Here is a 23387-nt window from a genome sequence, read left to right on the forward strand (position 1 = left end):
GTCCTTGGGGTGCTCCCCTGGACCCTCACAGCCTGTTCCCGCTCTGTGCCGGGGCTTGGGCAGCAGGACCCCACCCTTTAGAGGACACGGGGGGGGCGAAATCTCCTCTCTGAGATTCGGAGGGGCTCTCGGCTTGGCTCCCTTCCAGCGCGGGCACGGTGCCCGGGGGAGCCGAACCCACCGGGGGTCTTGGCGTGGCCGCGGGGGGAGCGGGCAGAGCGAGGCGTTTCCCTCCCCGGGGCGCCGGCCGGCACCGGGACCCCCGACGGCAGCCGGCTCCGGGGCTCCGGGAGCTCCGTGCCGTGCGCTCCGTCCCGCCCGGCGCTGCCCCCGCCGCTCCCCCGGGGCCTCCCGCCGGCGGAGAGGCAAAGTCCGCCCCGGCGGGCGCTAAGGGCCGGGCCGAGCCGTGCCGGGCCGGGGCGGGGGCCGGAGGAGAGGCCTTGGCGCTGATTTGCATAAGGTATAATGCCTTATGGTGGCGGTCATGGCTTGGTAGAGCGCGGCCCGCGGCCCGCAGCAGCCGCGGCCGGGGCGGAGCGGGGAGGAGGGAGGCGAGCGGCGGGCACCCGGGAGGATGGTGTCCCAGCTGAGCGCCCTGCAACGGGAGCTGCTGGGCGCCCTGCTCAGCTCCGGGGCCACCAAGGAGGGGCTGATCCGCGCCCTGGAGGACATGGTGCCCGCCGCCGGCTTCGGCGTCAAGCTGGAGAGCCTTCCGCTGTCTCCCGGCGGGGCCCCCGACGGCAGGGCCGCCCTCCCGGCGCTGGCCAACGGGCACGGCAAGGGCAAGCTCTCGGGCGACGAGGGCTCCGAGGACGGCGACGACTTCGACACGCCGCAGATCCTCCGCGAGCTGCAGTCGCTCAACACGGAGGAGGCCGTGGAGCAGCGGGCGGAGGTGGAGAGGATGATCAGGTACCGGCACCGGCCGCTCCCCGCCCGCGCCGGGACCCGCCCGCGGGCGCTCGCTCCGACGGCCCCGGCCCCGAGCGCTCTGCCCGGGGGTCGTTCCCGGTGTGTCGGACGCGGGGAGGGGTCCCGGCGCTCCCTTGCCCGCCCCGCGGTCGCTCCCGGTGCGGGTCCCGGCGCTCCCTCGCCCGGCGCTGGACGGGACCCCGCGGCGGAGGGGAGCGGGCAGGGGGCAGCCGGAGCCCTCGGCCGCGTTCCCCCGCCCCGTCGGGGCTGCGGGTCTCCGGGGGTGCCGGGGCCGCGGGGACTCGGACCGGCCGCCCGCTCCGTCCCTCCGCGCCGGCGGCTCAAACATAAACCGCACCACGTGGAGCCCGGGGCGTTATTAATTTATTTCTATAAATCATCAACAGAAAGATACACAAAGGGCCGCGATCAGGGCGATCGGGCCGGAGGGTTACTCATTGCCGGGGTTGTAAAGCGGCCCGGGAGCGGGCGAGGAGGAGGGAACCCCCGACGGCGGCGGCTCCGCTCCGGCCCATCCCTAGATGCGGCTCCGCTCGGAACCGGGCCGGGCCGAACGGGGCAGCCCCGGGCTGGGCGGGCAGCGCTGCCCCCGGCCCGTGGGGGCACCGACGCCGCTCCGGAGCCCCGGGAAAGCGGCGGCCGCGCCGGTGTGAGCAGGTGGGAGCCCCGCGGGGACGGCCCCGAGTGCGGCGGGGTCGGTCCGTGCGCGCCCCGCCGGGCGCTGCCGTGCCCAGCGCGGTGCCCGGTGCTGCCGCCCGTGTGTGCCCGTGCCCTCTGCCAGCCCGGGGACGGCCCCGGCTCTTCCCCCGACACCGCGGGATCTCGGCGCTGCGCTCCTGCCCCGGCAGCTCTGGGGACGGGGCGGTGTCACCCGCGCCTGCCCGGGCTGCGAGCCTTGGGGTGCCGCGGGGGCTCGGCGCCAGGGAGGATCCATCTCCCGAGGGGTTCCCACCCCTCCCGCTTGGCACGGAGCCCTGCACCCCTGGGCGCTCCCGCCCGTCCCCAGCGCCCTCCTTGCCGGCCACATCCGCGCCCGGGGTGCCCGCGGTGGCCGGGGGCGCGGAGCCGGGCCGAGCCCCGCGATCGCTGCGCTCCCGCAGGTGTTTCTGTGCAAAGTTTGCCTTGGGTGCAAACAAGAGCGGGCACATGTCCCTGAGGAGCCTTTGCAAAGAGCTCGTGTTTGCTCTGAGAGAGGCCTTTGTACTTGGAGAGGGAGCGGGCAGGGGAGCCGGGAGACACCGACTGCAGCCGTGCCTGGGGGCTGAGCCCCCTCTTCTCCTCCTGCGCCGGCGTCCCGGAATTCCCACATCCCCTGGAGTCACCCTCGGGCTATTCCCTCATCCCTGCGGTCGCTCAGCCCTGCAGCTCTCCGGGACCGTGGCTTTTCTGCCCACCCATGGGTGCCGTGTCCCCGTGGGTTCACCCTGAGAGCTCCCATGGCTCCCTCCCTGCCCCATCCCACTGCCAGGGCTCACCCAGAGCAATAAAAAATCCCAGGAGCACCCCGATCCCATCTGGGGACTTTGGGGACGCCACCAGCCCTGGGGACCCAGCAAAGCCACCCCCAGAAGTGCGGCACAGCCGATGTCCTGGTGTGCAGGGAGATGCTGACCAGGACGTCGCTTCTGCAGGGAGCCGGGTTTATAATCCATCCCTATAAATTCTTGGCATATTTCTCCGAGGATGTGGAGTGTATTTACCTGGTTTTGAGGCTGACAAAATGGGTGAGCTGCTCGGGGGGTCCCTGGGAAGAGGAACAGGATTTGCCCCCCGCCTGTGTGTGAGGCTGAATGGGGAAATCCTCCGAGTCTTTCTCGGGCAGCGTTGGCAGCCGGGCTTTGTGGGGCTAATTTTGTGCAAGAAAAACACCTTTCCATGATTTTGGTGGAGAAGGGTCATGGAGCCAGGGCTATAAACTGGTTTTCCAATATTAGAGGCCACTCCTGGATTGGGTCAGGGTTTTGGTTTTGTTTCTAAGTAAAGTCCCGTTGCAGATTGGACAATTAATGTTTGTTTTATTTCATTTTGGTGGCAGAATCAAAGAAAAAGGGCTGGTGTTGATTCAAAAGGTTTTCCTCTCTGGCTTTTTGGGTTACCAAAAAAGAAAGGAAAAAAAAAAAGAGGCCAAACAAACACTCAAACTCATTTTGGGTCAAGTCCAAACATTTTGTTAACGTGAAACAAATGTTTGGGTTTGGTTTCAGGTTGTTTAACCCTTTTGAATACGGTCAAGTTGATTTGTAAAGGAAAAATCACTGCATAGAAATTAAGAGCTGAATAATTGTTTTGAAAGTGTAAGTGTGAGACACGTTGGAAATGTAAGGGCAAAGCCTTTTTAAAAAATAATTAAATAAATAAACGGAGGGAAATTCTGGGACCTTTTTTTTTTTTTTTTTTTTTGCTAATTCTCAGATATTTTTCCCCAGCCAAAACGTGGCCGAATTTTATTCAAATTCCAAAATCTCGTCTGTAGCCCCCGAGTCGCTCGTTTGACGTTTCCCAAGTGTGCTCGGATGCACTGGCTCACGGTTTCACTCCGACAAAAACTGGGCTCGGCTGTGAACCAAACCGCCCTTAGAAATGAAAATGAGCTTAGTTTCATTAACTTGTTATTAATCACTAATTAGTGGGATCAGTTAGGTGACACGAACCTCCTGTGCCAAAGGTCTGCCCGAGCCCCTCAGCTGGGCGCGGCGGCTTTGCCCGGCGCCGCTGGAAGGACGTTTCCTCCACATCCTTCTCCTTCTTCCCACCTTCTCCTGGGAACCATCCCATGGGAAGGAACCCCCCAAACCAGCGGGGTTCCCCTGCCTGGAGGATGCAGGGTTGGGCACAAGCTCAGAGGCTCCAGGGAGGCTCCGTGGCTCCTTCCCGGGGTGTGACAAAGCCCTGCTTGGCTCTGCTCCGGTACTCTTGCTGTGGATCCAACCAGCTTTGTTTTCAGGCCGCATTCAGGAAAAAAAAAGTAAGAAATTCACTTGTTGGGCTTTTTTTTGTTATTTTTTTTTTTTCTTTCCCCTCCACTTGACAAGTTGAAGGATCCAAAATAAGTAATGGATTGGGAAAGGAGTGGGACGGCGGTTCCAAGCGCGGCGTTGAGGTATCGCATTATTTGAGTGCAGGACTGTGACCAGCTCTGGGCTCACACCGATTTTTCAGTGCTGGAAGTGCTCCCTTTTAGCCCAGAACAAACCCTGGGGTCTTGGGTACAGCACAGGTGCGCTCCCTGTTCCTCTGCTGTCACACTGGGCGTTTGGTAGGGCTAAAGACCATGGGCAGCATTTGGATTTTCTGCTGCAATTCTATTTGTTCTAAAATAAAAAGACCCAAATCAGCACACCCTAAATCAGCTACTCCAAGGTAAAGTAGTGTGATTTACAGAAGGGTCATTTACACCTGGATCCTACAGGAACCAAATTCAAGTGTTTAATAATAATCGGGAATGACTCGAAATATTTGGGGGCTTTGGTTTCGGTTTTGTGTTCGGGGACTGGTTGGGGTCTCTGTGCCTGGTTTGACCTCGGCTCCTCACCCTTTCTCATGTGGTCGCTGCACGCACAGCTGGGCGAGGGAATAGGTCCCTTCTAGGGGGATATTGAGATTTCTAGATTCCCTGCGGGGATGGAAGGAAGAAGCCGCACAGGGAGCGCGGCGGGTGGGGTCCGGTGGCTGTGCAGGGTCCCTGCTGGCGATCCCGGGGACACGGGCACAGTGTGGGTGCTGCACCCCCGAGCAGGGGCAGGAAAAACATCCCCAGCTCTTCTCTTTCTTCACCGGGAGGCCAGGATGGGCTTCCCATGCCCGTCCAGGTCCGTATCCACCGCGTGTGCGCGTCTTCCGCGGGGGAAATCGCGCCGGCAGCAGTTCATGGATGGGCTGAGCTCCTCCATGGAGGATCTGGAGGAGCTTTGCTGGCACTAAGGAGACCTTGGTGTGTCCCATCAGGACACTGGGATCCTCTCTGCTTCTCCCTCCCTGCGGGAACAGTCTGGCTGGCAAGCCCTGGGGTGGGTGTGAGCCCCCATCCCGCCAGCCCCGCGGTGGGATTGGGCTCTTTCGGGGGGCTCTAAGGATCTTGTGTCCTTCTGAAACAGTAATAATAATAATAATAATAATAATAATAATAATAATAATAGTGATGGAAGGTTTCCATTTTGGGAAGCAGCAAACACTGGGGGCTTCTCCCCGGCAGCAGATATTAACCCTCGCTTTCCCTGCCCACAGCGAGGACCCGTGGCGGGCGGCGAAGATGATCAAGGGCTACATGCAGCAGCACAACATCCCGCAGCGGGAGGTGGTGGATGTCACCGGCCTCAACCAGTCCCACCTCTCGCAGCACCTCAACAAGGGCACCCCCATGAAGACCCAGAAGAGAGCTGCCCTGTACACGTGGTACGTCCGCAAGCAGCGGGAGATCCTCCGGCGTAAGTACCCGTGGGAACAGGGGGGCTGAGGGGGTCCCCGCGTCCCTGCCCCGCCCTGGGCGCCAGCACAGCCCCCTGACCCCAGCTGGGTAGCGTCTCCCCAAAACAGTTTTCCAAGCAAAATGAATTTAAGGTGCAGGAAAACTGGGTGAGAGCCCCTCTTGGCGGCAAGGGTTCCCCACCAGCTCATCCTCACGGCCGAATTTCTGGGTGTTTGTATTTGTTAGAGCTGGGAAAGCAATTAATGATGGCTCACAATTAGGTGCCTTTCCCACCTCTGCCCCTCTTCCTTGTTATTTTTCAGGCTACTCGTTTTTTGTTTTTTTTTTTCAACTAAACTCAAAAACTATAGAGAAAGAAAATTAAAAACTCCTGAGTTGCTGCTGTCTGGAGCAGGGTTTGGGGCCGTCTGCGCTGTTTAAAATGCAGATGATTTTGACCAAGCACACAGACTGTTCCTTTGTGCCCCTCTCCCGCTCTTCCCTGCCCTGGGATGTGTCCCGTAGCTCTCAGAGCAGCCCCGAGTGGCCCTGACACCCCCCAGGAAAGGGCTCTGCCTCCCTTCTCCGAAAGGATGCGACATCCAGCAGGCGGGAAGCGCAGAAAAAGGGTTTAGCACCGAATGCCATTGCTCTGAAAACACACCTTGAGACGTTTAGAGCAAACAGAGCCTTGCTCCAGCCTTGCCCTGTGCCTTCCCCTCCCGTCACGGAGGGGGAAAAGCCATTATAAAAAGAGGGAGAATTCCCCTGCAAAACTGGGAATAATAAAACCCTGCCATTAATCTCGCTTTACTGCCGCGGTGACAAGCGCCGGGGCCGGGGCGGCCGTCGAAGGTCACCTCTGGTGCCGCCCGCCGCGGGCACGGGGCCGGGGTCCCACCGGGCCGTGGGCGAGCAGAGAGGGGCACCCTCTCGGGGGGCTTTGCAGCCATCCCGCCCAGCTCCTGGCTCGGAAAAATCCCCCCGAAGCGAGCGCGGGCTGGCAGGAGCGCTGCCCATGAATATGCACGGCCGTAGCATGCCCCGCACACGCCTCCCCGTTAAACGGGGGCGGCAGCGGGCTGGCCCCGGCCCGGGCTGGGTGGCTCGGAGCGCCTGGATCGCTCCAGAGCCTGCCCTGGGCTCGGGGGGCTGCGGGAGGGGACGCGGGGGGGTCACCTGGGCGCGGGACGGTGACTCCGAGCGGCGGCCACAGGCCGGCTCACGTCTGCTCCTTTCTCTTTCAGAGTTCAACCAGACAGTCCAGGGTTGTGGAAATAGGACAGACAAAGGCAGTCAGGATCAGCTGCTGTTTCTCTTTCCAGAGTTCAATCAGCAGAACCAGGGGGCTGCCCAGCTCGACGACGCCTGCTCCGAAACCCCCAGCAAGAAGATGCGGCGCAATCGCTTCAAGTGGGGGCCGGCCTCCCAGCAAATCTTGTACCAAGCCTACGAGCGCCAGAAGAACCCCAGCAAGGAGGAGCGTGAGACTCTGGTGGAGGAGTGCAACAGGTAAGGGCTGCCCCACACGGCCTGGGCTGCCCCACGGCCTCAGCACTGCTCCCGAAGGACGCGGGAGATGCTCCCGGCTCCCGGCTCCCGGCTCCCGGCTCCCGGCACGGCACTGCCCGGCTGCCAGGCCTCTCCTTGCCGTGATTTCCCTCTCTGGGGGATGTTTGGGGCACAGTGAGCTCCATGCTTGGGCAGGGCTGGGATGGGGATGATGCAGGGGTGATACAGGGATACAACAGGGATGCCACAGGGATGCTACAGCGATGATACAGGGATGCAATAGGGATGATACAGGGGTGATACAGGGATACAACAGGTATTCCACAGGAATGATAGAGGGATGCAACAGGGATACCACAGGGATGCTACGGGGATGCAATAGGGATGCAACAGGCGTACCACAGGGATGATACAGGGATTTAACAGGGGTACCACAGGGATGCTGCAGCATTCCAGCACTATCAGAGGGAGCAGGGATGACCTCTACAGCGTGGCTGTAGTCGAAGGGAGCAGGCGGGCTTGCAGGAAGGGCTGGAACTCCCCCGGGTCTGTTGCCTCCCCAGCCCCCTGCTTGCCCCCCCACCCAGCAGCAGCCTTGCTCCAACGTGTCCCCTTGCTCTCGCAGGGCCGAGTGTCTGCAGCGAGGAGTGTCCCCCTCCAAGGCGCACGGGCTGGGCTCCAACCTGGTGACGGAGGTCCGTGTGTACAACTGGTTCGCCAACCGGCGCAAGGAGGAGGCTTTCCGTCAGAAACTGGCCATGGACGCCTACAGCTCGGGCCAGCCCCCGCACAGCATGAACCTGCTGCTGTCCCACGGCTCCCCGCACCACAACCAGCCCAGCGCCTCCCCGCCCAGCAAAATGCCAGGTGAGCCCTCGCCCGGGGGCCGGGGGGTGGCGGCGCAGCTCGGGGGTGCCGAGCCCGCGGGGCTGTGCGTGTGCAGGGCGGGGATGCTCGGTCGGTTTGAATGACGGCAGTTCCGCGTGGGCTCGGCCGGGCAGGAGGAGCCGCCCCGTGCCTGCCGTGCCGTGCCGGTGCCGAGCCGTGGGATGCAGCCCACCGCGGGGCACCGAGCAGGGCAGAGCCGCCGAACACTCCCGGGGGGTTAAAGTGGGAGATAACGCCGTGGGGAGGGCGCTGCCCACCGCGGGGGCTCATCGGGGCGGGCAGGGGTGAGAGGCTTTGCTGGGAGAGCAATCCCCGTTGTCCCTCACCTGCGCCCTGCAGCCGCCGGGACAGGGGCTCGAGGGTGGGGGTTCAGTGCCGTGTCCCCACTGCCCCACGTCCCTGGCGCTGGCACAGCCCTGCCGGGGAGGCTGGAACCAGCCGCCTCCTGGAAATGACCCTGCCCGGCTCGTCACCCACGCCCAGCTCGTTCCAAAGGCAAATCAAAAGGAGCCCGAGCGGCGGAGAAGGGCAAGGAGCCCGGGGACGCTGCCAGGGGTGGCTGGACGCCGGTGCAGCCTCCCGAGGGGTTACCCGGGGCACATCCCACATCCCATCCCCCTGGGAGGCAGCGGCAGCATCCCGGGGACCGGCCAGCGGTGACCAAAATGTGACCCTGCCCCAGGAATGCCCCGCACAATGGCGGGGACGGGGAGGACGTTTGCCCTCCTGTCAGCGGCTGATTGCTTACAAGGTGCCCTACAAGCACATTGTCAGCAGAATCAGCTGTTTTCGGTGTCGCGGCGGGCTCCACAATGCCCCACCAGCATGCAGCCCCGCATTGTCACGGCGTTGTCCCCCCCCGTGCATGCTTAATTGACAATTAAGCCGGGGCTTTGAACGAACCCCGGTGCCTTTGATGTGCCCCCGGCCTGCCAGCGCACATGGGGCACCCCCCGAGAGCCTTTGTTTTCTTCTATTAGGGGACAGCAATTACTGTAACCGCGGGCATTTATCTTGGGGCTGGAGGGCCCTTAAGCCCCAACCTTTATTTCCCCGTCGGAGCGGTGCCAGCAGGGGCCGGCCGTGGCTATAGGGCCGGTGACAGCCCGTCCCGAGGGGCTTTTGAGCGGGGCAGGAGTGATGGCTGCGGAGAAGAGCCCCTCCGGAGGGGTCAGGAGGGCTTGGCTGCGGGAATTTCTTGCCGGTCGGTGCTTGTATCCATCCTGAGGAGGAGGAGATGGGCATGACAAGGGACACTGCGGGGTTTTAGGGCTGGTTTGGGGGCGGCAGGCAGGGATGGAGCTCAGCCGTGGTTGCTTCAGGGCGCTCAGACCGAGCTGGGTCCGAGAGGCTTTTGGCTCCCCAAAAACCACCCCGGGTGCATGGCTGCTGGAGCCTCCTCCGGGAGATGTTTGGGGATCTGCTCCTGGTTCAGAGCTGGCCCCGCTGCCTGGCTGACCCCATCCTGGCTGTCCATGCTGGGATTTGAACTGTCCTTGCCCCGGTGTGGCGGCGTCTGGGCCGCTCAATGCCTTAACAGCTTAATGACAGCTCCGGGATGCTGCCCCCGCCCTGGCCGGCCCCCGTGACGTCCCCGGCAGGAAACGATGGGGCTGGAGCTGTGGGGCAGCTGCAAACCTCTCCTGTGCCCGTGGACAAAGAGGGATCGCCTCTCCTTGGGACATCAATGGGGTCTCGCAAAAGGGTGGAATGACAGCGGGGCAGGGATGAGAGCTGTAAAAGTCAAACATCCTCCGGCCTCTTCTTGGGGACCCATCTGTCCAGCCTGGAGCTGTAGCTTTTAACTATTTGGAGGTAAATACTGAAAGCCTTTCTATCTCGGAGGCTCCTCTCCGAGGCTGGACTTTTCCCTTACTCTGGGTTTTATCAGCGATCTTGGTTCCCTGTTTGATTTGAAGGTGACTCGGGGCTTTATCTCGGTGCCATGCCGTAGACTCTGGCTTATGCCATTTTTATCTTGAAGAGCCCCGAAGACAATCGGGGCATTGATGAGATTAGGGGAAGCGCCGCCCGCCCCCCGAGCCCGCCCTGCATACAAAGAGCCGCCCGCCCCGCAGAGCCCCAGCCCCAAGGAATCAGCTCAGCCTGTCCTGGGGGGCTCCACCCTGGGGTCAGGGTGTCATCCCTCCATCCATCCATCCATCCATCCATCCATCCATCCATCCATCCATCCATCCCTCCCTCCATCCATCCATCCATCCCTCCCTCCATCCATCCATCCATCCATCCATCCATCCCTCCATCCATCCATCCATCCATCCATCCATCCATCCATCCATCCATCCCATCCATCCCTCCATCCATCCATCCATCCCTCCATCCATCCATCCATCCATCCATCCATCCATCCATCCATCCATCCATCCATCCATCCATCCATCCCTCCCTCCATCCATCCATCCATCCATCCATCCATCCATCCATCCATCCATCCATCCATCCCTCCATCCCTGCTCAGCAAAAATCAGAGTAGTAGAGCAGTATCAGAATAATCACATTTCCATACATATATAGGTGTATATATTGTGTATATATTGTGTATATATATATATACACATGTATATTAAAATGCATTGCTTTTTTATATATATATATATATACACATTTAGATATCTCTATAGATGGAGATAAACATAAAAATAACCCAGTGCCACCCCTGAGATTCTTCCTAAAACCCAAAGGGCAATGGAAGTGTTCTAACTTTCCTTTTAAAGGAGAGCTTTTTGGAATTCTCAGTGCCCAGGGCTCCAACACCCATCAGCAAAGCCTCGCTCCGGGGGTACCCTGGTTTATACCTGGATCCTTCCTGGTGTTCCTTGGGGTGCTGGTTCTGGCTGGGACCCGGTGCCAGCAGTTGTAATATTTTACTGTCGGGCGCATTGTGGGGCTCGGTGGGTACAGTGCTCTGTTAGGAGCTTTCCCCCCGTTTTATGGGGGTAATTAGAACTTTATGACAGCAGCGAAATGGGAGGGTCTAGTCCCCATAAACGGGTTTATAATGGATATAAACTATGCACCTCTGTAACTGAGCAAGATTAACACTTTAGGGACAATTTGAGTGGCAGCCCAAAAATCAGAGCTGCCCTCGGCGCTGCCCGGACCTGAATTTTGGGAGGGTGAAGTTCTCCACGGCGTCAGTGGGGGAAACATCACCGAGTCCAGCATGACCCCAAAAATTACACTTTGCTTTTCTCACCCCGCTTTCACACCCTGGTCCACACCAGTGGCTGCATCCTGGGGGCTCAGAGCTGAATCCCCGCCACCACCAGATCAGATTTTTGGGGTGTTTTTGGGGTTTGGCATTACTGGTGATGTGCAGGACATTGGTGAAGTCTGGGCAGAAGTACAGCCTGCAGCTGGGGGAAGGGGCAGACGCTGGAGCCTGGGGCACGGTGGCAGCAGGGCTCCCTCTGCATGGGAAAGACAGTTAAAAGTACAATGAGGTTTTATTTAAAATACAATTTATTTATATCAAGCACGACTTAAAGCCAAGCACAACCAAACTGCTTCGCTGCTGGTGCCTGCCAAAGGCAGGGGACCGGTGCGTTCTGAGGAAATGGCACAAGGCTGTGATGAAAGTGATAAAGAGAGTGATCCTTGCCCTAAAGCGCCTCCACTACCCCCCAAAGCCGAGTCAGGAGGATGAGTGTGGCACCCCAGGGAGGTGCTGGGGCTGTCTGAGGGTGCACAGGCCCCCCTTGCCCCGGGGCTGTGGCGCTGCTGTCCCCGTGCCTCGGCTGGAACAGGGTTAAGGCTATGGCAGCCGGACCCTGCGGCTCGTCTGGGGCAGGGGAAAGCAGTAAAACATTTCACAGGCTGTGCAGCTCAGGGGCCACACAATGGCCCGTCCCATAAACAGACTTTTATATTATGGCTGGAGCTCCAGTTAAAAAAAAAAAAAAGAAGCCTTGAGGAGGGAAGGCTTCATGGCCAGACCCATTCCCGGTGATCCCCATCCAGGCTCCTCTCCTGAGGAGGAGACTGAGGAGGAATAAATCCCTTTGCACAAGGGCTGTGTCCAGCTGTGGAGGCACAGGAGAGCAGCAGGAGAACCCTTGTGCTGGGCTCTGATGGCTGTCTGAGCCCAGCTCATAAACCCAGCGTGCCGGAGCCCCCGGCTGGCTCCGGGAGGAATCCTCCAGCCCTGGTGCAAGCAGCTGTGCCCCTGCCTTCACCCCGGCTCTGGGGGCTCTGTGGGGAGCTCCCCGAGGCTGTGCTGCCAGGGGAGGGCTGGATCCCGGGGTTCAGTGACTGAGGGAGGACTGGGAGCTCAGAGGAAAGGCTCCCCCATCATCAGGGAGCTCCGTGTGTTACAGCAGTGACAGCAGCAACAATGCCTTGTGGTGGCTTCCAGATATTAATGATCTGGTCTGCCCAAATCCAACCCAGCCCTGGGGACACATAAATAACAACAGCCCTCCCTGCCATTGTGGGAATGGGGAAAGCCCAGTGGGGAGAGATGCTTCCTAAAGGAAGCAGAAGGCTTCTCCCTGCCCAGCAAGCGGCTTCTGAGCAGGGTCCTTGGTGGGGCTGTCACCGGCTCCAGAGCCCAGCCTGGCTCTCCTGGGGAGAGTTAATCTTCATCAAGACTCCTCATCAAGACACAGAGTCTTCAGTGGTTTTATCTGGAGACCCAAAATCTCAGTCCCCAGCCTATCTGGGAATCTCGGCGCTGGTTATTGTTCCTCAAACAATCAAAGTCTCGTCCTTGGGGTTGCGAGGAAGAGCTTGAAAATCAGCGTTTAACCTCCTGTGTGTTTTAAAGCCGACTTCACAGCTTCGGGTGGCTTGGCTCACGAGTTACCACCCCCTCAGCTGGACAGGGCATGATTTTGCATTTAAAATTGACTTTTTTTTCTGTTGTTCTTACTGAGCCCACAAGAGCTTGAGGACGGCAGAAACTGTGATTTCCTTTGCGAGAGGAGCCGTCTGCTGCTCTCCTCTATCTCTCGGATCACGCCCAGAAGAAAGGGCTTTGCTTTATCTCCCCTGCCATTGTTTCAGCAGCGCCGGGATCCCGGCCCGGGGTGAAGCACCCTCTGAGCGGGGCCGGGGCCGCGGGAGGAATGTGTGTGACAGTGCCCGGGTTGAGTAATGTTTACCCTGTTCACGGCAGGGACGTCCACTCGGGCCGCCAAATATCCACCTGCCAGAGGACATTCTTTTATTATCAGGGGATAAAGGGGTTTGCTGGGAAATCATCAGGACCCAGACGTCGGGAGGAGATTCCTATCTGCGGGCCGTGTTTAACCAGCTGATGGGGAAAATTCGGAGGCGATTACGGGGTGACTGTGTTGTGGTTTTGGTGGAGGGGGTGTGGGGGGCTCTGTGCTTGGGCAGATGATTTTGGAGCTGGTGGAAAGCTCCCGGACTCCAGCTGTTATTTGTCTGCTTTTCCTTGGTTCGGAGATCAGTTTTAGAGCAGCCCTTGGAGCATCCTTCGCGGAGCCAGCCACAGGCTGAAGGTCCCCTGTGAGGGTCGTTCTGAGGAGCTGTCCCCAGTGTCCCTGTGCAGTGGTCACGGGGGGATGATGCTCCTGGTGGCTGGCAGGGTGGGCTTTGCCACCACGGGGTTTTTTCCCCCGGAGAGCCGTGGTTTGTCCGTCCATCACGCACCACTTCGATCCCAGTTCAGTAAACCTGGCTGGGAGCACAGGGCTGGACTCCTCCTAATAAATGACTTTTCACCGTAGCTGTCAAGGCAGCCCCGTAAAAGACACTTTTGTTTCCCATGGGTTTTCCTCAGTTAATTATTTGTGATCTGTAGATGCCTTTCCATGACACACGGCCGATCATATGGTTATCAGCCTGGGGTGCTTTAGCCAAACTAAATATATTTATATAGAAGACCTGTGCTGCGGCCAGATTTCCCTCCGGGGCGGTGGAGGGCTGGGGTCTGCTCTGGGGGGCTGCTGTGTGTCTGGTCCCTCTGCCTTGCTGCGCTGCCCTGTTAATCATACACTTGTGGAGAGGGTGTTGAGAGGGAATCGGGTGCAGAAGGGCCTGAGAAAACAGTGGGAGCCACGGAGCTGGGCAGCTCGGGATGTTTGGGGCTGCAGGGAACGGGTGAGATAGAGGGTGCAGGGTCCCCAGGGCAGTGTCCAATATCCAAGGGCAGGAATTTGCAGCGCGGCTGTGAACCGTGCGAATGGAAGCACGAGGGGGGCAGGCGGGCGTGGGGCTCCCTTTGCCCCCCATGGCACTGGCAGCTCCGGCCACAAGCTCCTCACTGTAATTCCAGGAGATGCGGCCGGGCACAAGCTGGGAAGCTGCAGGAAGGAAGGCGCTCCGACGCTTCTCAGCGCTCCCCTTCCCGTCTGCCATCCGCGGGCATCGCTCGTGCCCGTCCGCGTCCTTGCGGGAGGGCCGGGGGGTCCCGGGGGCGGCCAGGACCCCGACACCTCTCTGGCGCCCGCGGGTGATGCCGAGGCCGCTGTTTTGCAGGGGTGCGGTACAGCCAGGCGGCCAGCGGCGAGGCGACGTCCTCGGGGGCCATCAGCCACCACGGCAGCGGTGCCATGGTCACCACCAGCCAGGCTGTCCTGCAGCAGGTCTCCCCGGCCGGCCTGGACCCGGGCCACGGTTTGCTCTCTCCCGAAGGTAAAATGGTGAGTACACCTGGCCCATTGTGGCGGCGGCGCTGATAAGATAAGAGGGCCCAGCGGGCAGAGCAAACACGCTTTCCCCCGGGTTTCACACGCGGCCCGGGCTGAACAATGGGGCATTGTGGGGGGACCCGGGTGCCGCTGTCCCCGCGGGAGCGGTGGGACACGGAGTGTTTTCCGAGATGGATCTGGCAGGGCCCGGGGGTTCATCGATCGCGGGCTCAGGGCGCTGGGTGGATCGCTGTTTGCTTTCCCCTGCCCGTGACACGCTATCGATAAAATACTCGTTCGTTACTTTTCCCCCGAAGCCCTCCCAAGTTTGGGAAGAGCTTTCCCTGCGAGCAGGGACCTTCCCGTCCCGGGTTCCACCCAGGGGGTTGAAGCTGCTGGTGCTGGCTCTGGCCCCACAGCTCCTGCCTGTCCCCCTCCCCTCTGCCGTGTCCTGGGGGCTTGGCTGGGCAGAGCTGCCAACATCGGCGTGGCGGGAGCGGAGATGGGACATCAGCATCCCCGTGGAGCTGGACATGTCCCCGTGCAGGGCCCGAGAGCTCGGGGTGCCCCTCCTGGTGCCAAGCCCCTGGAGGAGTGGGGAGGGAGCAGGGCAAGGAGGGGGTGCAGGGGCTGGGGCCGGGATGGGATGGGACGGGACGGGACGGGACGGGACGGGATGGGATGGGATGGGATGGGATGGGATGGGATGGGATGGGATAGCAGAGCACAGCCCGTCCCTGCAGCAGGCTGGCAGAGGTTTGCCTGCAGCTGCTGCTTTTCCGGGAGGTTTTGTTGTTTTTTTTTTTTTTTTTCCCCTGCTGAAATCGAAAGTCAAACATGGCACTGGGTGACGGGGCCAAGCCGGTCCTGCCCCGGTTTTCACTTCCATTTTCAGAGGGCTGTCCCTCCTGGGCCATGCCGTCGGTCTCCCGGCACAGCCGGGTGGCCGTGGAGGGGCTGGCTGTCCCCTTCCTCAGCTATGGCACCGTTCCATTGTGCCCTCCTTCTGTCGGGAGAGGGTCTCTGTGCAGCCCCTGGGGCTCGGGCACTCACCCTACCAAGCCAAACGTCCCCTGCCAAGCCGGGGGACATTGCAGAGCGATGCCCCGGCTCCCCCAGCCCTCTCCCTCTGCCCCAGCACGCCCAGATCGCCTCAGGGGTGTGTTGAGCCTCACAACCCCCAGCCTGGAAGCCATAAAATGAGTCAGGGATAAAGGCTGCGGCGGCAGCACCGCATGCCCAGGGTGGGGGTCCCCGAGGAGCCGGCAATGCCAGCACCCCCCGCCAGCTCCGGGGATCGGGGCAGAGACCCCTGGAAGGGGCTGGGCAGCACGGGAGAAGGGAAAGGAGCAGATTAAACTGGTAAAAGCCCCTTGGTAAAGCGCAGCAGAGGAGCACTGCTGAGTTCCCCCCAAGGCACAGACGCTGCCCAGCGCCGTGGGGACAGCGGCTCTGCCAGCTTATCTCTGATCTCCAGGCAGGGCTAGCTGGTGCTTGCAAGTGATTTAATAGAAATATGCTGTAGGCTGTGGTTTCTGGTAGGTAAACATGTGCCTTTAATGCCCTGCATGAAACAAGGAGCTGCCAAGGAAGTTGCTGCATCTTTCAGGAAAGAGCGTTGCTGAGGCTCCAGCAATCTGCCGTGGCTCGCTGTGCTGCAGGGTTTGCCTGGGTGTGTTAGTGCCAGAGGCTCTGCCCTGAGGCTGCAGGGCCTGGAGGGTCTTTTCCAGTCATGCACAGTCCAGGTGCAGCGCTCTGGGGCTAAACAGCCTGTGAGAGGAGCTGGGGCTGCAGGCGAGCGGAGCGGCGTGTGCTTGCCGGGAGCTGTTTGACTTGTGCAGCCGAGTGTGGTGTAATCTGGCCTTGAAGGGACTTTGAAAGTGGAAAATACCGGATCAGGAAATGTGAGTCACTCCCGGGCTTTGGAATTTATTGATGGATTTGTTTCAATTGCTATCTCCAGCTCACATGTGCAAAACAAACAAGGTGCTCGGAACTGGTGTCCAGAAATGTCACCTGAAGGGTGCAGGGATGGCTCTGAGTTGGGATTGAGGTCACTCAGTGCAAGAGGGCTAACGACACGGATTAGGGGAGGGTGCAGCCATTAAAGAAATGAGGCATTTACATGTCCTGGGGACCAGCTCCAGTCCTCGCAGCACATGCCAAGTGCTTTTGTCTGATCCCTAAACTTTGGCCCAAAATCCCGGGCACTGGCTCTGGCTGCACACACCCGCCCCATCTCACCGGTATCCTGCCAGATTGGTGACTAAGATCATCACCACGAGGCCCTTTTAACCTGCTTTCTGTCATTTTTCTTCACTCTCCCGAGTTTATAGGTCCCACTTTCCCCTACAAGCACCATGGTTAGAAGTTAATGAGTGTCAAGAGCCCTCAGTTGTCCCCGTGGGCTGGAGCTTGGACTTGGGGTACAAAACAGCAAAGGCTTGGGATGTGCCGCGTTCCGGTGCCATGCTCCAGTGGAGCTGGAAGCCGGTGCCAGCAAAGCCTTTCCCAATGCTGTTTTGCTGTACATTAACACGAAGCTGAGGTGCTGCAGTCAGGGTCTGCGCCCTGGGGCTCTAGGGGCTGGATGGGGTGAAGCGTGGTGGGATTGCAGCCTGCTCCCCTCTGAGGAGGGGGCTCTGCTGGTGCCCCCGCTGTCCCTGTGAAGAGGAGGGGGCTCTGCTGGTGCCCCCGCTGTCCCTGTGAAGCAGAGGGGGCTCTGCTGGTGCCCTCGCTGTCCCTGTGAGGTGGAGGGGGCTCTGCTGGTGCCCTCGCTGTCCCTGTGAAGCAGAGGGGGCTCTGCTGGTGCCCTCGCTGTCCCTGTGAAGAGGAGGGAGCTCTGCTGGTGCCTTCGCTGTCCCTGTGAAGCAGAGGGGGCTCTGCTGGTGCCCTCGCTGTCCCTGTGAAGCAGAGAGGGCTCTGCTGGTGCCCTCGCTGTCCCCGTGAAGCAGAGGGGGCTCTGCTGGTGCCCTCGCTGTCCCTGTGAAGCAGAGGGGGCTCTGCTGGTGCCCTCGCTGTTCCTGTGAGGTGGAGGGGGCTCTGCTGGTGCCCTCGCTGTCCCCGTGAAGCGGAGGGGGCTCTGCTGGTGCCCTCGCTGTCCCTGTGAGGTGGAAGGGGCTCTGCTGGTGCCCTCGCTGTCCCCGTGAAGCAGAGGGGGCTCTGCTGGTGCCCTCGCTGTCCCCGTGAAGCAGAGGGGGCTGGGGGCACGCCTGGCCGTGCTCTGACGGTGCCTGGCCTGCCTTGCTCCCCGCAGATCTCGGTGTCGGGCGGCGGGCTGCCCCCGGTGAGCACCCTGACCAACATCCACAGCCTGTCCCACCACAACCCGCAGCAGTCCCAGAACCTCATCATGACGCCGCTCTCGGGAGTCATGGCCATCGCCCAGAGTAAGTGCGCCCCGAGATCACCTGTCCCCGCGCCAGGGTGACGCTGCCCGGCGCTGACGCCCCGCTCTGCTCTCTCCCTGCTGCCAGGCCTGAACACCTCGCAGGCTCAGAGCGTCCCCGTCATCAACAGCGTGGCCGGCAGCCTGGCAGCCCTGCAGCCGGTGCAGTTCTCCCAGCAGCTCCACAGCCCGCACCAGCAGCCGCTGATGCAGCAGTCCCCTGGCCACATGACGCAGCAGCCCTTCATGGCCACCGTGACCCAGCTGCAGAACTCACACAGTAAGGGCTGGGGGGAGCTGCCAAGGGCCCCGGGAGCGAATTCAGATGGGAAATCGGCTTGTGCTCTGCTCCCTCTCTCCCCTGCCCGAGCTGCTGCCCCTCTCTCGCGGTTCCAGCCCAGGGGATGCTCAGCGGTGCAGGGTGGTCACGTCCTGCCTCATCCCGTCCTTCCCCCGCTCCATCCGTCTGGTCCAGCCGCAGCCCCTCAGTCCCCACGGGTTTCTGGGGGCGAGCTGCTGCCTGGGAACGCAGTGGCTTGGAGGGAAGCGGCGGGGGTCCTTCCCTTGGCTGGTTTTATCCCATCCCTGTCTCCCTGCTGCCCGTTCCCATCCCTGCAGCTGCCGTAGCGAGGGCTGGGGCGGCTTTTCCCTGACCTGTCCCCTCCTGCCCGCAGTGTACGCACACAAACAGGAGCCTCCCCAGTATTCCCACACCTCCCGCTTCCCCTCGGCCATGGTGGTGACGGACACCAGCAGCATCAGCACGCTCACCAACATGTCCTCCAGCAAGCAGGTAATGGCCCCAGCGAGGAGGCGGAGGGGGCACGGGGTGGGGCCGTGGGGCTGGAGGGGAGCTTCTCCCCCTCTGGACATGGGGCTGGAGGTGGGAGTGGCAGAGAGCCACGTGGGGAGCTGAGGACGAGGACCACGCTCCAGCCCCTTCCGAAACTGATGGCGATTTGGGCGATTTTGTCTAACGCTCGGTGGCCCCAGGCAGGCCCTGCTCATCCGTGGGGCAGCTCCGTGAGAGTGGGAGCATCCTGCCGGGGCTGAGGAGGTAGAACCAAGCAGGCTCTGCCGCCCGTGCCCAGGGGGATCGACCCTGGTTGGAGTCAAGTGGAGTCCAAGGCTCCCCAGCTTCCCCCAGCCCATAAACCTTTATCATCTGCCCACTGCAGGTGTAAGGCCAGACTTACCCAGGTTCAAATCGGGTGTGTGAGGCTTTCCTTAGACAATAGTCCCTTTCTGAGAGCCAGTTCTGGGGACTGTGGGAAATATGTGGCCCTTATTGATCGCTAGATAAATAAGAGAGAAGCCTTGAACTTGCATTCAGATAAACTTTCTTCCCGAGGTTTGACAGGGGGACGGGAAAAAAATGTCTGCAATGACCACAGAGTAAATACAGAGTGGGATTGCAGTGAAATCCCCCCCAGCACCGCTGTGAGACCCTTAGTGAGGGTGAAGGAAGGGGCTGGGGCGGCAAAGGGGAGACGCGGGGGGTTCGGGGTGCCCGGGAAGGGGTGACGAACGCCACCCCCCCGGGGATGCCTCTGTGTGCAGGTCTCAGGGTGACCATTCAGGCACGGCCGCCCCTCCGAGCTCCATTTCCTCCGTGCGGCTTTATCGGCCCATCTGCTGCGCGCTCAGCCCGAACTGCCCCTGATTAATCGAGCTCTCCTGCCTTTGATGCCGGGCTGGCCGCGGCAGCCCCGGGACACAGGAAATGTCCCTGGCAGGGAGATAGAGCCCGGCCATCCCCGCTGCTGCCTCCGGCCCCGCCATCACCCTGCCCGCGGGGCTGGGGCTCCCGGGGCTTTCCGCCTCCGTCGCGATTTTGCACTTTTCTTTAAAGCAGGAGGAGGTGTCATGGCTTGGGGCAGGGGGATATGGGCTCAGGACCCTTCACCTGCTCTGGTGAAGGGACATCCACCCCCCCATTACCCCCAATACACGATAAACATCCTTCGAGCACCAGGGCAGGGTCTCCAGCAGCAGACCCTCCCAGCCCCCAGGGTCTCTTTTCCTACCAACCATTCGATGCCCAAGCTGCAGCTGGAAAAAATTATCTTTGGACATGGATTTCTTTCTTGCTGGTCAGCAGTTTCATTAGCCAGAGGTGAATCAAGTGTGACAGACTCAGCATTAGGGGGCCCATAAATGCTGCTCACCACCCAAACTGCTCAAATACCTGAACGTTTTTGGTGATTTGGGTTTCTATCACGGACTGGGGCTACCAGGGGCTGTGCCCTGGCTCCTCCACACTTTGCCTCAGCACAAGGCAGGCAGCCCCCACCAGCCCCCAAAAGCTGTTCTGTGGTGGAGGTGGCCGCTCCGGGTCCTGCGGGGAGCACGGAGCTGGAGGGAGGTCCCTGCTCACCCCCCAGCTGTCCCCTCGCTTGCTGTGGGTCTCTTATCAGATGTTGTTATGAGACCTGGAAGGGGCAAATACCTCCCTGTTCCTTTGACAACGCTTGAGGCCGAGCCACCATGTTTATTACGTTGGCAAACACCTGATAGCCACGGCCAGTCCCTAATGACATGTCACGGGAGGCTCCTGGCGTCTCCTTATCTCCTGCTGACGATGTTTGCTGTGCGCTCCAGCCCGCAAGGTCACCCCCAGCCCTGGCCCCCCGCCCACCGGGGACTGGGGGGACCCCAGGGGTGGAGAGGGATGGGGAAGGGGCTTCTGCAGTGGGATGGATGAGGCAGGGGAGGCTGCTTGGCTCTGTCCCTGGGGATGGGGACGATGCTGAGGGACGGCGAGGAGCCCCCGGCGCCGCTCCCACCCCGGCCGAGCCCGGCCTCACGCCTGGCTGCTCCCGGGCTGCGTGGCACAGCCTGGGCACAAACAGGACCTTTTTTAGCATTATTATTTTTGGGAGAGGGTGGCAATAGCTGGCTAAGAAAGTATTTTCCCACTGCCTCCCCCACAGGGGTGCCAGGGAGGGCTCGGGGCTGAGCGGAGCAGCGCCAAGGCTGCGGAGCGGTGCAGGAGGTGATGCCTCCTCCTCCTCCTCCTCCTCCTGCCTCGTTCCCCGCCGCTCACTGTGCCGCTCTCTCTCCCTCCCCAGTGTCCCCTGCAAGCCTGGTGATGCTCCACAGCTCGCTGCTTTTGCACGTAGCAACGGGATCTTCTTCTCCACATCGTCCCGCCGGCGAGCTGCGCTCGCAGCCCGGAGCCGCCTGCCGGAGCGCAGCCCAGCAGCGAGGAGCCCGACACGGGGCCGGGGCTCGAGGGGACCCGCCCGGAGCCGCGGAGCCCAGCCGGGACCTGCCGCTCCTTCCCTCCACGCAGTATTTCCGAGATGCGTCTTGGGGATTGTTTTTTTTCCTGAGAAGTATTGTGCCTTGCGAGAGGCTCTCCCGAGGAACAAGGCACGAGCTGTGCTGGGAACTGGCAGAAGGGGAAGATGGATCGTGTTTAAGTGATGCTCCTCCACTCGGCGCACTGAGAGGGACCGGGGTCTGTTACTTGGCGTTTGGAGGGAGGAATTGCATGTGTTGTTGAACTGAGCCAATTAAACTGTACAGTCTGCTCTGTCCTCCCCACTTCTATACATAGAGATTTATATAAAAAAAGAAGTAAATTTTGTCAAATGGATGTAAACTACTGTAATTAAGTGCAATTCTCCCATCTGTATATATTGGTTCTGAATATCTTCTTTTTCTCCTTTTTTTTTTTTTTTTTTTTTTTTTTTTTTAATGGTAAAGGTCAGAGCTGAGGATGGGTTTGGTTTTGTATTTCTCTTTTCCCTTTAAGTGAGTTCGTTCCAATCCTGGGGCTGGTGAGGACCCTGGTCAGGCAGCGCTGGGCTCTGCCGTGCAGGGGGACAGGCAGACACGTGTCCCCTGCACGGTGACATCCCACGTGAAGGAAGGGCACAGGGCGAGCTGAGCGGAGCCCTGGCAGGACCTGGATGATCCATGTGCGGACAACTGCCACTACAAATTAATCTCCACGGACTTCCCTGCTTTTGGGGACTCTGAGATGGGCTCTGGCAGGGCGGGGAAGGACTCGGCAGCCTGGTGGACACACCCAGCTGCTGGGAAGTGTCAGCTGCCTCCAGGTGAGCCTGGAGCATCCGCTGCTACAGAGTGAATGAGGCCACACGGAACTGTGATGGGATCTTCCCCAGAGGAGTTCAGAGACTGTCTCCCTTTCCTCCTCCCTCAGGGCACACAAGGGGTTGGGTGCCCAGTTACTGCCTCATCTCCTGCCCAGTAAATGGCCAGTACAGGTGGCTTCTTTCCACCTTCTGCAGTTGATGGTGAACCTTGTTGGCTCCACCCTTCCCAGTGCCCAGGGTGCTCTCGTCCTCGTGGTGCCCTGGACGGACGGATGGATGGATGGAATAAGGGCCGTGGTGTGAACGCTCCAGCTGCTGCCTTGTCTCAGCTGGCAGCTGCTCCCTCGTGGAAAGCTCTGCAGAAAGATCTCCAGCTTGTGAATGATCCCAGCTCCGTGGTGAGGGCACGTCCAGCCCCTCAGGCACCCGCTGAGGACACACACCAGAGCCCTGGAGGAGTTTGGGTGCCCAAGTCCAACCTCCCAAAGCCACAGAAGCTGTTAAAGACATCGTCTGCCCTCTGTGAGACACGAGCTGCTCTGTAAATGGATCTAACCCTCCCTGGCTGAGCTGATTTTCATTGACTTTGTGGCATGTGCCAACTGCTGAGAGGGATTTAGAGAGATGGACAGCAGCAGAGGTGCCCATGGATGGAGAACCAGTGGTAAAAAGCAGAACACTGGATGCTCTCTTTGGGCTTTGCCTCAGTTGTCTGGCACAGTGGGACCCTCACCCTCGCTGGGACTGACAGGAGCTGCCCTACGGTGAACAAGCCAGCAGGAGTCTGGAGACCAATATTCAGAATTACATTTAATTTAATGTACACCATAATTAAACACCATTTCTTCTGAGTCCTTGCTGCTGCGTGGTCTGTGAGCTCCACAGCGATCCTGTGTGGTGGTTGGGCAGGGGTCAGGCCGACAGGGACACAGGCTGGTGGCACGTCCCTCCTGCTGTCCCTTGCAATGATCATCTCCATTTATATGGAGATTATATATATAAAAATATATATATATACACACACATCTATTATAATATTTAATATATATATTTAAAATCTATTATAATATTATATATATATATATATATATATATATATATATATATATATATATATATATATATATATATATATATATATATTTATCCTGCCTGGATATGGGGAGTCCAGCATTTCCTGTGAATCCCCAGGAATATCAGCCAGGAATCACCGGAGGTTTTTGGAGGTGGGGACGCCCATGTCCTCACCCTCCTAATGATGCCCTAATGACGCTGCCCTCAGCCCAGCACGGTTTCTCCCTCATTCCCTGCTGACTTTAGCAGCCGAGTGCTAAGCAAACCAATTAGGAGGGGAGTGCCAAAGCCAAGCCCCATCCGCCTGGGATGCTGAGCCCCTGGGTCAGAGCAGCCCGAGGGGGAGGTGCCAGGGTGTGCTCTAGGGGCTGGAAAGCTTTTGAGGATCCTTGACTGTGGAGAGCCAACAGAGCTGAGTGGCTCAGAGCGCAGCACTGGGGAAGGGTGGAACCTTTGTGAAGTGAATGGTGATGTGAAGTAATGCTGAAGTTTCCCTGGCTGGT

The 23387-nt window shown here is 59.9% G+C and overlaps 1 protein-coding gene across 2 annotated transcripts; it reads left to right on the forward strand.

Annotated features, from left to right (window-relative positions):
- The first annotated feature begins 574 nt into the window (after positions 1–574).
- On the forward strand, positions 575–22629 carry HNF1B (HNF1 homeobox B). 2 transcript variants are annotated; one of them, XM_040082464.2, is made up of 9 exons: positions 575–912; positions 5158–5357; positions 6586–6850; positions 7476–7717; positions 14204–14367; positions 17612–17744; positions 17832–18023; positions 18418–18536; positions 20815–22629. In XM_040082464.2, exons 1-9 carry the CDS (start codon positions 575–577, stop codon positions 20833–20835), a joined length of 1674 nt encoding a protein of 557 aa, XP_039938398.1. In that variant the 3' UTR covers positions 20836–22629. The 2 variants fall into 2 exon arrangements, with proteins under 2 accessions (XP_039938398.1, XP_039938399.1); XM_040082465.2 differs by having other exon boundaries at positions 6664–6850.
- Positions 22630–23387: the final 758 nt, after the last annotated feature.

Source organism: Hirundo rustica, chromosome 19 (genome assembly GCF_015227805.2).
Source record: "Hirundo rustica isolate bHirRus1 chromosome 19, bHirRus1.pri.v3, whole genome shotgun sequence".
Classification (NCBI taxonomy): domain Eukaryota; kingdom Metazoa; phylum Chordata; class Aves; order Passeriformes; family Hirundinidae; genus Hirundo; species Hirundo rustica.